The 13195-nt window shown below is 41.7% G+C and overlaps 1 protein-coding gene and 1 long non-coding RNA gene across 2 annotated transcripts in view; both read left to right on the forward strand.

Annotated features, from left to right (window-relative positions):
- Nucleotides 1-11973, forward strand: part of LOC119350719 — a 16168-nt gene extending 4195 nt beyond the window's left edge. Inside the window, exons 2-16 of the mRNA XM_037618413.1 lie at nt 7740-8239; nt 8331-8749; nt 8807-8978; nt 9088-9240; nt 9325-9715; nt 9851-9892; nt 10014-10073; nt 10165-10236; nt 10350-10427; nt 10517-10576; nt 10666-10740; nt 11104-11268; nt 11359-11439; nt 11588-11698; nt 11810-11973. Of these exons, the coding sequence (XP_037474310.1) occupies nt 7740-8239; nt 8331-8749; nt 8807-8978; nt 9088-9240; nt 9325-9715; nt 9851-9892; nt 10014-10073; nt 10165-10236; nt 10350-10427; nt 10517-10576; nt 10666-10740; nt 11104-11268; nt 11359-11439; nt 11588-11698; nt 11810-11973 (2543 nt within the window). The remainder of the gene's footprint in view (nt 1-7739; nt 8240-8330; nt 8750-8806; nt 8979-9087; nt 9241-9324; nt 9716-9850; nt 9893-10013; nt 10074-10164; nt 10237-10349; nt 10428-10516; nt 10577-10665; nt 10741-11103; nt 11269-11358; nt 11440-11587; nt 11699-11809) is intronic.
- Nucleotides 11974-12020: 47 nt separating this feature from the next.
- Nucleotides 12021-13141, forward strand: LOC119349171. Its single transcript, XR_005169269.1, has 5 exons — nt 12021-12136; nt 12231-12371; nt 12461-12526; nt 12633-12898; nt 12994-13141. It is a non-coding gene; the product is annotated as an uncharacterized LOC119349171 (long non-coding RNA).
- The last annotated feature ends 54 nt before the right edge of the window (nt 13142-13195 follow it).

A 13195-nucleotide genomic window follows, 5' to 3' on the forward strand; every position in this document is an offset into this window, starting at 1 on the left:
GGGGGGGATTGACTAGAAAAACAAACAAAAAATAATATACAACTTTTGCTTCAGAGTGGGCCCACCGTTTGCTTTGCATGCACGCGTGGCCTCTGTTGTGTGACGCCCACGAACGTCATACAAGAGGTCTCATATTTGTCCTCAACACAATTCCCCATTCTCCAATCCTCACCAATTCATCAAACATGAAACACAATTTTTAAATCTATGAAAGAGGACAACGTAAAAGTATTTGATCAAATGGCCCCAGACCCTGTTCCATCTTCACCTACTAAAAAACATAGGGTTTATGTGTCTAATTCTCAAGCAGACGCATACCCAATCCAAAAGTTTCTTACACAGCAAAACAATAGAGTAGAATTCACATCAGGGTGTATACAAAGGCAAAGAACATATGAATTTATATGGTTCCTACAATGATTTCCTTTCACATGGACAATGCATACAAATATATCTTGACATGGTAGCATTCAACAAAATATTGATTACCTGAATTATGGTATTTGGCAAAATAGTAAGAACAGTTTATAGGGCGCAATAGATACAATGTAATGCATCTTTTGTTGGATGCTACAATGAAGAAGAAGAAAAAGTTAACCGCGGTACAAGCTGAGAAGAAAGACATAACTAAGAGACCAACACAGTATGAGCTACTGATAATATGACTTGGTCAGTAGGTCATACTGATGCTACTAATTATTCTCTCAAGCATGAATAAGAAGGTACATAGCATGTATATGACCAACAAGTTATAGTTACAATGATTCTCTCTCTTGAGAATAGTTACAATAGGTAACATAAACTAGTCCTAAATTCAAACTACAAAGATGCTTCACCAACATCAAAATCACCCATAAACAAATCTCTAGTTATATTTTATTTTATCTGTCTTCATTCTAGATATGTGACGGCACAAAAGTTATGTGATTATTGACTCGGACTGTGCTATCCTTGGAGCGATGCCCTAGGAGCCATGCACTGCTCCTACTATCAGCACATCAAGGAAGGGCCTTGTAAAGATATGTTCATTGAGATGAACGATTGCTGACACAATGCGCATGCAGCCGGCAAAGATCCAGACGTGGTCTGCGCCGACAACATGGCTGCATGGGAGGGTTGCATGAGATCCCCGCCCAATGAGTACTATCAAGCAGCCCTCCAAGTTATAGATTACAAGCGTCGGAGGAGCGCCATCGTGATGAGAGGGGCCATCCATCGGCATCAATGCTAGCCTCAGTGCCTCAAGCTCTCACGACGACACAATCTTCGTTGATTGCCATGGCCAGTCGAGCACGCACACCTCTGGTGCAGTGGACAATTGGCCTAATTGCTAGATGTGATTTGCCAGGCTTCATAATGTACCAGTATCTATTCGTTGAGTTCCATTGCTATTTATATATAATGGGATAGCAAACAATACATAGAGTAACAACCAAAGACATGCTGCCAGCTCGCTTGGAGGAAGGATCACAAGGCGACTCGGCCGTGATAACAGGCTCAATGTTGCTCGAGCTCTAAAGAGCATTTCTTCTATGTTCATAGCTTTTTTAGAATAAAAAACCCCGACATAATGACATGGGTGTCGTCGCAGTTTTCACATTTGTTTATCCTTCTATGAATTAGTTTTGATTGCCAATGAATGGAGGTGGCAGTTTTCTTGAAATAGCATAGTCATGGTTGTTCATTGCAATTTCTCGAGGTTGCTTGATTCAAGTATCTTAAAAACTGTGCATAAGAATACAAATTAGCTTAAAACATTGTGTATTTTCTGGTGGTAACTGAGTTTTTTTTAACATTTTGTAGGTACACATAAATTTTTATTTTAACCATATGTGATTGATAATACCTAGGGAGAACTGGAGAATATCTACACAAATCTGACATTCTAAGCTTCATCTACTCTCACCGGGATTATGACCAGATGCCAAAGCCTCAATGGGTGATCTGGATGGCCAGTTGCGTCAATGCCCGTGGGTACTACCAATACTCATAGTTCGTCGTGCATGGGTGCAACAAGATCATTCTCGCAGACATCTAAATCACTGGGTGCCCTGCAACTGCCGAAGCTATATTGTAGTGTTTTCTAGTTGAAAATGAAAATCAACATGCACAAGCATTTTCTTCTCTTGTGGGAGAAGTAATCAACATAATTTTAGATCATCGGGTTCGTTCATTTCTTCTACATATTGTTGGAACTTTGTGTCCTTTCTTTTTCTCTTTTCTATTTGGTGAAATAATTGAAACATGTGCTTCATGGTCAACAAACATGCTACGGTAATCAGTATATAAACCAGTGTGTGGATGTGTGCTCTTGATACACCATGCAGGCGGCTCGATGATGGCCTCAGTTCTAGATGGTGGAGCGTTGTCATGGCATTCCCCATTGTCGAGTTTGTAGGTGTGGAGTGATGGCTTCGGGTTGTTGATAAAAATCTTTGCCACACATTTGTAAAATAATTTCATAAAGATAATTGTGTGCATCTTTTGATGCAGAGGTTGAGGCTTTCAACTTCCCTTTCTAAAAAAAGTAAGCCGGTGTGTGCTGGCTGGTGGGTATGTGGGTTCCTACCACCATCCTTCACTACTTCACATGCCATGAAACAACCGACATACTAGTGGTTGCCTAGTTGGTGCTTATGGTGTACCCAATCTGTAATGGTAATGTATATTTGTATTGCACATATGATGGAATGCATCCTATGCATTTGTGATATGCAGATGTACACTATTGGACTTGTGTTTAACAAATAGGACGGAATACTGATGACTGAATTGTGACTGTTGAGCTCTTCCAAGTAGTCTGAGACTCCTTTCAGAAGTACATGAGCATTAATGAAGAGCTATTTCGAAATATTAATTAAAATTTTCCTACTCTAGTAGGCAGTGGCGTGCATACACCATTAGTGCGCAAGATAGCAGGTCTCATGTGTTAACATGCAACATTGGTTACTTTACTGGGAAGCTCATGATATATGAGGATGTGGCTCTGCTTTCCCCTGTCACTCCTCATCCCCATCCATAGAAGAGACAGTAGCTAGCCGAAATAGAGGATAAAGAGCAAGCATGAGGAGGATAACTCAAGTTCAAAATCTTGTTGATAGGAATGGGAGAAATCAGAAACATAAGCTGGTTGTGTTCAATGTATGTGTACACAGTTCTTGGCCAAGTGGTGTTGGCTTGAGAAAATGAAGGACGGCAAGCCATTGGCTGGGCTGTAGATTCAGTTGCAGCCAGAATCTGGCGGTTTGTTCAGTACAAGTTCCATGAGGTGCACGTTAGGGGACGAATAATGTCCTCTTTTCTAGACTGGCAGATTGTTCCGAGGGAGTAGCGTGCCACATACTATCTTTTTTTTTTGCATGGTAATATGTGTCTCATTCATATCATAAAGATCAAAGTACAAGTCACGTAAGGACCGGCATGACAAAACTGAAAAGCTAGCAGAACATCTCTGAGCTTGACACCAACGCCCATCACCTGCCTCCGGCACCACGACAGCAGCCACCGAAGAAAAGAATGATGGATCACCTCCTCACCCGAGCTCGATGCGGCTCCATCGCTGATATGCAACTTTACGGACCTCCAAGGTGGCTCACCAAAAGTGAAGCCCTTACCGTTGAACGAATCAGACCGGGGCAACACTCCAGACACGCCATCGAACTCCAGATCTGGCACCCCACCGTGACTAAGACGTCGCAGAAGAAAACCATACCTGCCATCCACGAACCACGAACCCAGCACATGTTCCGTCTTCCAGATGCCGTCGATGCAGACCACAATCTGCATCCGCTCCTGGACTACCTCCCAAGCTCCGCGTCGACGCTGGAGCAAACACCGTCGCAACGCCGGAGCCCGAGGACACATGTCCACCACGAGGATGCCGCCGCCGCCACGCCATCCTTACTTGAACAGACTGGTTTCCAAATCCATCCACAACCATAGGACCGATGGCCTTGTCAAGGAAGGATCCGAAGAATCTTTATTCAGCGTTGTCATCGTTGCCGCCGAAACAAAGACGATGAACAACCTAAAAATCTAAACTACGAGAGAGTAAAAATGATCCACACGCGTGGATCCGGCGGCCCCCCTCACCACTGACGACCGAGGTCGCCGGCGGAGGGGAGCCGCCGGAGGACGACGCTGGAAGATTGGTCTCCTGGCGGCGGCTAGGGTTCCAGCGCCAGGGACAGGAGGAAAACCTTGGACGTCTCCGTGTTTTCCAATAGTCCTAGTTTGCCACATACTATCTACCAAGCACCGATACGTCAAGATTAGCTGTATCGGCGTACTGTACGTGGCCGATACTCCGATACGCCTGATACGGCTCAGATACGGGTATCGATGAAGTATCCCGATTTTTTATTTAAAAAGAAAAGAAAATAAACACGGTGGCAACAGGGAGCTCCTATAGGGCGCCTTCTGCGCCGCTTAATGTTCCTGGCGCTCGCGCGCGTCGCCTAGCGGGCCGGCCCAACAACCTCGCCAAAAAGAAAACGTGGTTGAAACATAATTTCGCCAAAAAGCAAACATGGTAGAAACATAATTGCAGGTAGTGGGATTTGAACCAACGCACCTACATATACAGCCGAAAGAAACAATGCTGTTACCACTGCACTAGGACCACTTACATGTCTATAATCCAAAAACAAACCTACTTAATACTTCTTCTAGTACAACATTGACATAAATTCTGTACCATAAAAATCATTTCAGAAAAGGGAAACATAAAAAAGAAAAAGGAAATCATAGATGTGTAATAAAAGTTCAATTTTAAAAAACATTCATGGAACTCGAAAAGGTTCATCAATTTTTTTTTAAAGACGAATTAGAAAAAAAAAGTTAACCAATTCTGAAAAAAGTTCACCGAATTTGAAAAAATAGTTCATCAATTCTGAATATAGTTCATCAAATTGCGAATATTCCTTTTCTTTTAAACCCGAAGTATGTTTTTCAGAAACTGAACAAATATCGAAATTTGAATACTTTTTTTGTACTGTGAACAATTTTTAGAAAGCAAATTTAGAATACACATTGAACATTTTCTTAGTATAGGGTGAACATTATACAAAGAAACACTGGCCATTTTTTTAAATACGCTGAACTTTTTTTGAGTACATGCTGAACAAAATTTCTCTACACAATGAACATTTTTTATACACACTGAACATTTTTTCAATGTATGGTGAACAATATTTAAATACACACAGAACTTTTTTTAAATACGATGAACTCCTTTTGAGTGCATGCTGAACAAAATTTCTAGACATGATGAACATTTTTTTATACACACTGAACATTTTTTCAATGTATGGTGAACATTTTTCTTCAATACGGTGAACAAAAATTTCATAAACTTTGAAAATTAGTTCATCGAATTTGAAAAAAAATTCACGAAATTTTAAAAGTAATTCATTGAATTTGAATAAGTTCATCAAAATTCAAAAAAAGTTCATGGATTTCAAAAAAGTTCACCATGTTTGATTTTTTTATCAAATCTCAAAATAAAAGTTCATTGAATTTGATAAAAGTTCATCAACTTTGAAAAAAAAGTTCATCGAATTGAGAAAAAGTTCACAAATTTGAAGAGAATGTTCATGTATTTAGAAAAAAAATAAAAAAAACAGTTCTAAGAAAAACGAAAAAATAAAAGAAAAAAACTAAACGAAAGTCTTCCAAGAAAAAAAAACGAAACAGAAACAAGAAAGAAGAAAAGAAGTAAAAAACTAATGAGAAACGCAAAGGTGCGGTGGCTGTGGTGGTTAGCGTAGTGTGCATATAACCAGGAAGTCACGGTTCGATTCCCACTGCACTCGTATTATTTTTGCTCCTTAATAAAGAGGAGGAAAAAAATGAAATGGGCCGGCCCGCGTGGAGAAGGGGGTGTGCGCCCGTTTGCCCTAACACCTAAAATGGGCGCCTTAAGCACGTCGCCGGCAGCCTTGAGCCCAATAGAAGCCCACAAGCCTAACCTAACATCAGCTCTCTCCTCTCTGTTCGACCACGAAGGACTGGATCCGGCGACAACAGGCAGTGTGCTGCCGCCACCGCCGCCGCCTGCAGTAGCTCACTGTCGCTGCTGCATTTAATTGCCTCTTCACCCTGCCGGCTCGCCTTGCCGCTGCCTGGAGCGACTTGAGTCTTCTCTGTCGCCGCTGCACGTCGCCAGCAACAACGAGGTATGATTCCGTCACGTCCGTGCTTGGCTGCTTGTCGTGTCCTGTATCCTGTGCGCTTGGCTGCTGGCATGTGCCGTGCTGCATCTATTTAATTACCTATACTTGTGTTTTCTCTTAGATTAAAAATGCTAGTTCGGCTGATCCTTTGAACTTAGTTAGGCTTGCTAAACTATGGCTGCGCGCATTCTACCTTATCCTACGCTCCGGCCACTTCAACCGAGCCAACCTACGCGACTAATTAGGCCGACGCGCTAACCAGGTGGAAGGGCGCGGGCGACGTGGGAAAAGATTGATCGTAACGCTTACGACCAAAACTGTTGGCGGCGCTTTGCTGGCCTTCTCCTAGACAAAAAGATAGTAATGGATTACCATCGCCCTGGTGTCGCTTTGCCAGCCTTCTCTCAGAAAAAAAAAATAGTAACACGTTACCGTTGCCATACTTTAGTTAACAGTCATCCCTCGCACGCCTACACCATCGAAACATCGTAAAAGTGACCCAGCCTAAGTGTTAATTCCTAGCTTTTCAGTAGTAACGATTTACCATCACATACAGTTTTCTTTAAAATAATAAACTCCAGTTACGTTTCGTACCCACGTTCCCACGATTGTGCATTGACCGGTCACTAGGCGGTCTCTATTCTTTAATACCTCGTTCCTATCGACATCCACCGCATCATCACTATCGCCATCCGCCGCCGCCGCCGCCGCCGCCGTTGTTAACTTCCGCCACGACCACGTCCTTCGTAGTCTCCGGTCGACATCCGCGGCCGCCGATAACATCGCTGGTCGCTTGTTCATACTACACATCCGGCAGCCGTCGTTTTCTCCGTCCGTATTTTTGGAGGTAATCCACCTGCTAATCTGATTCTCCCCCGATGGATGCTTTGAGTTTTGACTAGGCGTACATCCCCGTTTCCGGCCGTCCTCCTCACAAGCTCACATGGGCTGCCGGATTTAATAATTTCTTAATTGCCGCGAACCTGCAATCGCTATCTGCCATCCCCTCACCCCCCCCTTATTAGTGTGTCAACTTTTCCCCTTTTGTTGCAGTGCAATCTCCTTTTTCTGTACAAATCCTCTGGTACAAATTCTACGCCAAGTTAGTGTAACACATCAACTAATCTTAATTAGTGGTAATCTGAATCCAGTTAACAGGTGGTAGTAATACAACTTCATTTATGGTAATCTGAATCTAATTAAGAAGTGGTAGTAATACAACTTCAGTTCTAGTAATCTGAATCTAATTAAGAAGTGCTAGTAATACAACTTCAGTTCTAGTAATCTGAATCTAATTAAGAAGTGCTAGTAATACAACTTCAGTTCTAGTAATCTGAATCTAATTAAGAAGTGCTAGTAATACAACTTCAGTTCTAGTAATCTGAATCTAATTAAGAAGTGCTAGTAATACAACTTCAGTTCTAGTAATCTGAATCTAATTAAGAAGTGCTAGTAATACAACTTCAGTTCTGGTAATCTGAATATAATTAAGAAGTGCTAGTAACACAACTTCAGTTCTGGTAATCTGAATCTACATTTTAACACATATGTGCTATTCTGTTTCAGGACAAATGAAAGTCGTTGGCACACGTCCAAAGAAGGTCCGAAAAGTTACGATTCAAGACAGTCAAGATGCAGTCACCTATCAATTTGATGATCCACCATTAGTTCCCCCTACGGCTGGGTTGCAAATTACTATCCATCCTGCTGCAGCCTCATCATCGGAGCACTCTGTAGCACAAGAAGCGGCTCACAATACAGTTGCAGAGGAGTGTCCGGCACAGGCGGTACCGGGTCAACAAACTAATCCTAATAACACATCAACATCTCACACTTCAACGGGGATCCCCCCGTTGGTTTCACCCATTGTTGCTGGAGGGAACACTTCGGTCGGTTCCAAGAGGTCGGCTGCAACAACATGCAACCGTTCCAACTCCCATCAATATGAAAATGACGATGATGATTTTGACCCCCCGCCACCTAGAACTGCTCTTACCCGGAGGACCGACCCGCCAGTCAAGCGGCCAAAGGTAGCTAAAGCTATATCATCCACCGCCGGTCATAATGTGAGTTTTATCTCAAATGCCCAACTTATTTTCTGTGAGTTTTCAAACTTTGTTTTTGCTGGCCTCAACAATACATTTCATTGTTTTCCAGGGAAACCAACCATCAAAACCGGCACCAACCATTAGGTGCTCACCTGGATTCGTGCTCTCTGCCATTGATCTATTAACCGAAGATCAATATGCAAATGTCAAGGCTACTCCATTTGGTGAAATTCTGAACCTAAAAGCTGATGCTCTTGAGTCCAGGAATTTGCCGGTATTCCTTATGAACAAGACTGACAAGGACACTCTAATAATCAACGTCGGCACTCAAGGTGGACTGAAAATTACCCCGCATGCTGTGCATTGTGTCATGGGCACTCCACTTGGTGGTCGTGACCCATCGGTCTGTTCTGTCACCCAAAAGAATGAGCTGCTTAGACTCAAGAACGAGCTGAGCGTGCCAGTCGATCAGAATATAACCTACAAAACTCTGTGCGACTATATAAAGTTGAAGAGGCCTGATGATTTGTCCACAAGATGTTTCATTCTGATTATATTCAACTAGTTACTCTTTCCTTCCACAAGGACATATATATCTGGTAGGGAGGCTGCTTGGACTGCAGACATTGCTAATATTGGTGCGATCGATTGGTCCAAAGCTGTTGTTGATTACATGAGGGATAGTGTTGCAACATGGCACTCCAAGAAGAACAACAATGGAGTATTGTCCATTTCTGGTTGTGTGCTCTTTTTAATAGTAAGTTTACTACATGTAGTTCCTTTTGTATCTTTAAATTTCCAACCAACAGGAAGTGTCTACAACCTAGAATTTCATTAGTACTACTAAATCTTTATGGCTTCTTCAGATTTACTATTTGGACAATCTCCTGAGTGTCAATATGTTGGATGCGTCTCAAACACCACGCATAGCTTTCTACAACACTGGGAAGATGCAAGCTATCTTAAGTGAGGATAAGTCGAAGAACAAGCCAGACTCGAAGTCATATGGCAACCTACCGGTATGTTTCCCTACCCTATTGCTGCCAACTAGTAAATCTAGCTTTCATAATATCATTACATTAACTCTTTATGGTTATTTCCAGCTTCGGTCCCAGGAGGGTACTTGCTACTTGGATGTTAATGCCAACGCGACATCAGCAAGCCATGCTCAACCTCATGCCCATTCTGTTCTGTTCATTAGCATGCTGGAGCAACTCAGGGACTGCGTGGATCAACTACCTCAATCGAAGCAGGCTGTGGCATTTGCTGCTATACGGAGGTGTGATGATTCAGTTGCCAAACTACTTGCTGATGTTTCTCTCGAACAACGCAAGGTTGTATCGGAGTTACGCTGCATAATGCTCGATCCTTCGACGTCTTCGCCATCACCTCCAATTCAGAGGGATCCTAAGCCAATTTCTCGTGCTGCGGCACATTTGGATAATGTAGCGGGCAATGTGGACATCGATCACACTACTATCTTTGGCCCCAATAGTTAGTACCATATAATTCTATTTTTGATGTGTTTCTCACCACCACATTACCTAGGGAATAAAACTTGAAAACAAGACATCAAGAAGGGAATTATGGCTCCTGTCACTAAGCTTGTTTATTTTTACCCATTTTCAGATGAGAACCCACCTGGGAGATCTTCAGCCCAACTCGCTCGGGGTGATTCCCAATCCTCAGTGACCAACTGCCATCAACATTTTTCACACCCTTCTCTACTTTTCATTGCTGTCTTTTTAACGATATATCTTAGCTTTTGCTACTTTTCTTGATGGCCCAGCAGAACGGTCGATTCATGACATTCCTGCTGCTACAGACAATATTGAAGTTGATGGCACCAGTAGTAAGTTTAATCTTGTTCTTTTCTCTCTTTTCTGCCTCACTAGCGCATTTCTCTATATTATGCCCTTTCAAAAATCACACGTTATGTGCAGTACAATCCGAAGCCGACCGCAGTGTTCAGCGAAACGATGGTGTGGATCCCGGCAAGAATCTTCCATCGTCAGGTATTGGTCATGATGGCACATAATTTTATAAGTTAATTCTATGACTCACCACAACGCAACTAGTCATTTGCATATCATGTATTTAAACCTTGTGTATTTTTACTAATTATCAGCAGATGGCCCACTGCAAGGTTCTCTTACCCAACTGCTCCAGGGTAATATCGAAGCTTCTACGACCAAGTCCCAGCAAGGTTTTTGCACACCCTTATGTTATTAAATTGCATTTCTTTGTTCTTACAAACCATATTATTTGTCACCCTTTTTGTTGTTGCTCTTGCAGAAAGCTTGCTTAACGCATTTTATGGACCTTATGACAAAAGCGAAAATGATTGCACAAGTAGTAAGCTTACATTTTCTGTATGTTTCATATGTCTTCAACTTGAATAAACTAATTTTAATTGTATACCTTGTCAACATTTGCATGCGCAGACCAGCCCAATAAACCTCATCAAACAGTTGAGCCACACAATACTGTTGACTCTATGAACAACCTTCCACCACCAGGTTTCATTCCTCATCTCACTTTCCATTCTATGCTAACTTGATGTAGTGATTCATGTAATTTAAATGTTTTTCACATATGAAGCTGGTAGTGACTTCTTACATTTGATGGTAAAACCCACTTGTTATTGTAGTAATCCCTCTAAGGGTTTCCATGCACACATTTATGATAATACCAAGTTCCTTTTCTAGGAATTCATTTTATTTCGTGGTGTTTCCACTTGTCATTTATTGTAACACCAACTAGATATTCTAGTAATCTATTTATTTCCGCCTAGCTATGTTGAAAATTGAACGCACCACGACCAACTATTTCTCACCTTTTCTTTAACCCTACACGACAACTTCTGAACGCTGTGCATGCAGACAAACAACATGGCTCTGACAGCCACTCAAAAACCGATTGCCCTACTCATGCTGCTAACTGTTCTGATGTGGATGCGCAAGGAATCACCGATCCCATTACGTTTTCTCAAATGTGTGAAGGCATTGAATATGATGGAACTGGATGCCCCTCATGTGATGCAGACGGTCAGTTCATTAATCATAATACAAATTCAATACATCTTCGGACTGCACTTGTTTATGGTAATACTATTATAATTTTTCTATACTGCACAGCGCGTCTTATTAATGAGGTGCACCTTGATGACCTAGGCCATGAGCATGAAGAAGAAGCTGAGATAGCTCCAACTAACACTGGTAACTAGGATACAAATCTATTACTTCTCTTTTGACATGTTTCTATATTTTCGCTTACTACTGGTCTTGTTTATCTATTTGTAAATACTATCTACTGCTTGGTTGTTTCATGTACAAATATTTTCTTCGAATTTCTTTTTCTTTCTAGATGCAGAAAACTTGGGGGTGGGTGTGTCAGACGTATTCACGGGCCAAAAGTTTGTCAATGAGGCACAAATCGATGCAGAAGCTGCTGATCACACAGAGCAGGTCTCAAAAGGTTGTTTTTCCTACTCAAACTTAAGTCCATACCAACTTATAAATAGATGTGTCGGCTTCGCCAAAATTATAACATTTTTTTTCAATGACTTAATTTTATGGTTAAGTATAGATGGCCATTTATCTGTGGATGCACCAATAATTACTGGTCAAGTCCCAGTTAACCATGACAATGATGCTGATCGCCAAATTACTGTCCATGAACCAATTAGCCACACAGAACAGTGTACCACCGCAGAGAAATTTCAGGTAATACCCTCCATTACGTCTACATAGCTCCAAATATAGCACATTTCTAATGAAGTATCCATCATGTATACAGTTGGAAGATGCCAACACACCTGAATCCTTAGTATCCTTCGGTCAGCCAACACAAGAATGGGAAGTTAGCCAACAACTTCGAGATGCTAATATTCACCCAGACAGAACCCCCCATTTTGTAATTATCTATCTTTATGCTTACTTATAATTATTATGCCAGGTGCTCATAAATCTTATTAACCTCCTTTTTTACTATTTCCATTTCAATGCAGGATACTAGAGAGCCATCCCACAAAGTGTGTATTAGGAGTGGCAGTGAAATCATCAAATTACCTCACACTGGAGCGGAGGCTCAACCTACCAACCTACAGCAGTCTGCCTCCACTGCACAACAGGCTGCCCACACTATCCAGGTGATACTTTTTATAAGTGCATTCTTTCATAAATCAGAGTTGCGGCTGCACACACATTGCCTAAAATTTACCATTTTAATGTCTGTCAGGTCTCTGATGCATCTGCTCTACAGCTGTCTCCCAGGCGCTCGGCGAGATTTAAAAAAACAGATGTTGTAAGTGCTGCCCTGCTATTAACTTTGTTTTTACATTTTTTTTCCAATAGTAATGTTCACATACATAATATCGTATCTCAGTTGGGTTATTTTCTACATATTTCAGTCTACGGAAAAACATACACTTGTTCGCACCGCCAAGAACATGGAGAAGGACAAAACCAATGTCCCAAGCTTTGTGAACCCCAACCAATTCGGAGCTCCTGGAAATGTTCTGCAATGCGGTCAACTACCAGTTATCGTAAAGAGGATCAGGAAGAGACCATTGAAGATCATTTCTCCATTTAAATTACATCCTGTTAAGTCTACCATTTCTCTCAACCACGCCCGAAAACTCCGTGACATAGTAATCAACGACCTTGATCTCAAAAAGTAAACCTTCACACCATTGCATCCTATTTTTAATGTGCACTAATTATTTCATCATTTTAAAATACATTACAAATTCCGAATTAACCTTGTCATAGGACTGGACTTCTTGCTTACGAACCTTCTAAGTTATATCTTACTGGCATGGATCTCGCAAAAAGCTTCGGCGATGGGGCATCAATGCTACCCAGCTTGATGGAATACTACATAGACATTCTGCGTCACGATGAGATTAAATTAAGGCCCACGTCGGCTGGGTACAGGATGTTCCTTCGTTGGTCACTATCGGTATTTAAACCT

The sequence above is a fragment of the Triticum dicoccoides genome, chromosome 1B (assembly GCF_002162155.2).
Source record: "Triticum dicoccoides isolate Atlit2015 ecotype Zavitan chromosome 1B, WEW_v2.0, whole genome shotgun sequence".
NCBI classification, from domain to species: domain Eukaryota; kingdom Viridiplantae; phylum Streptophyta; class Magnoliopsida; order Poales; family Poaceae; genus Triticum; species Triticum dicoccoides.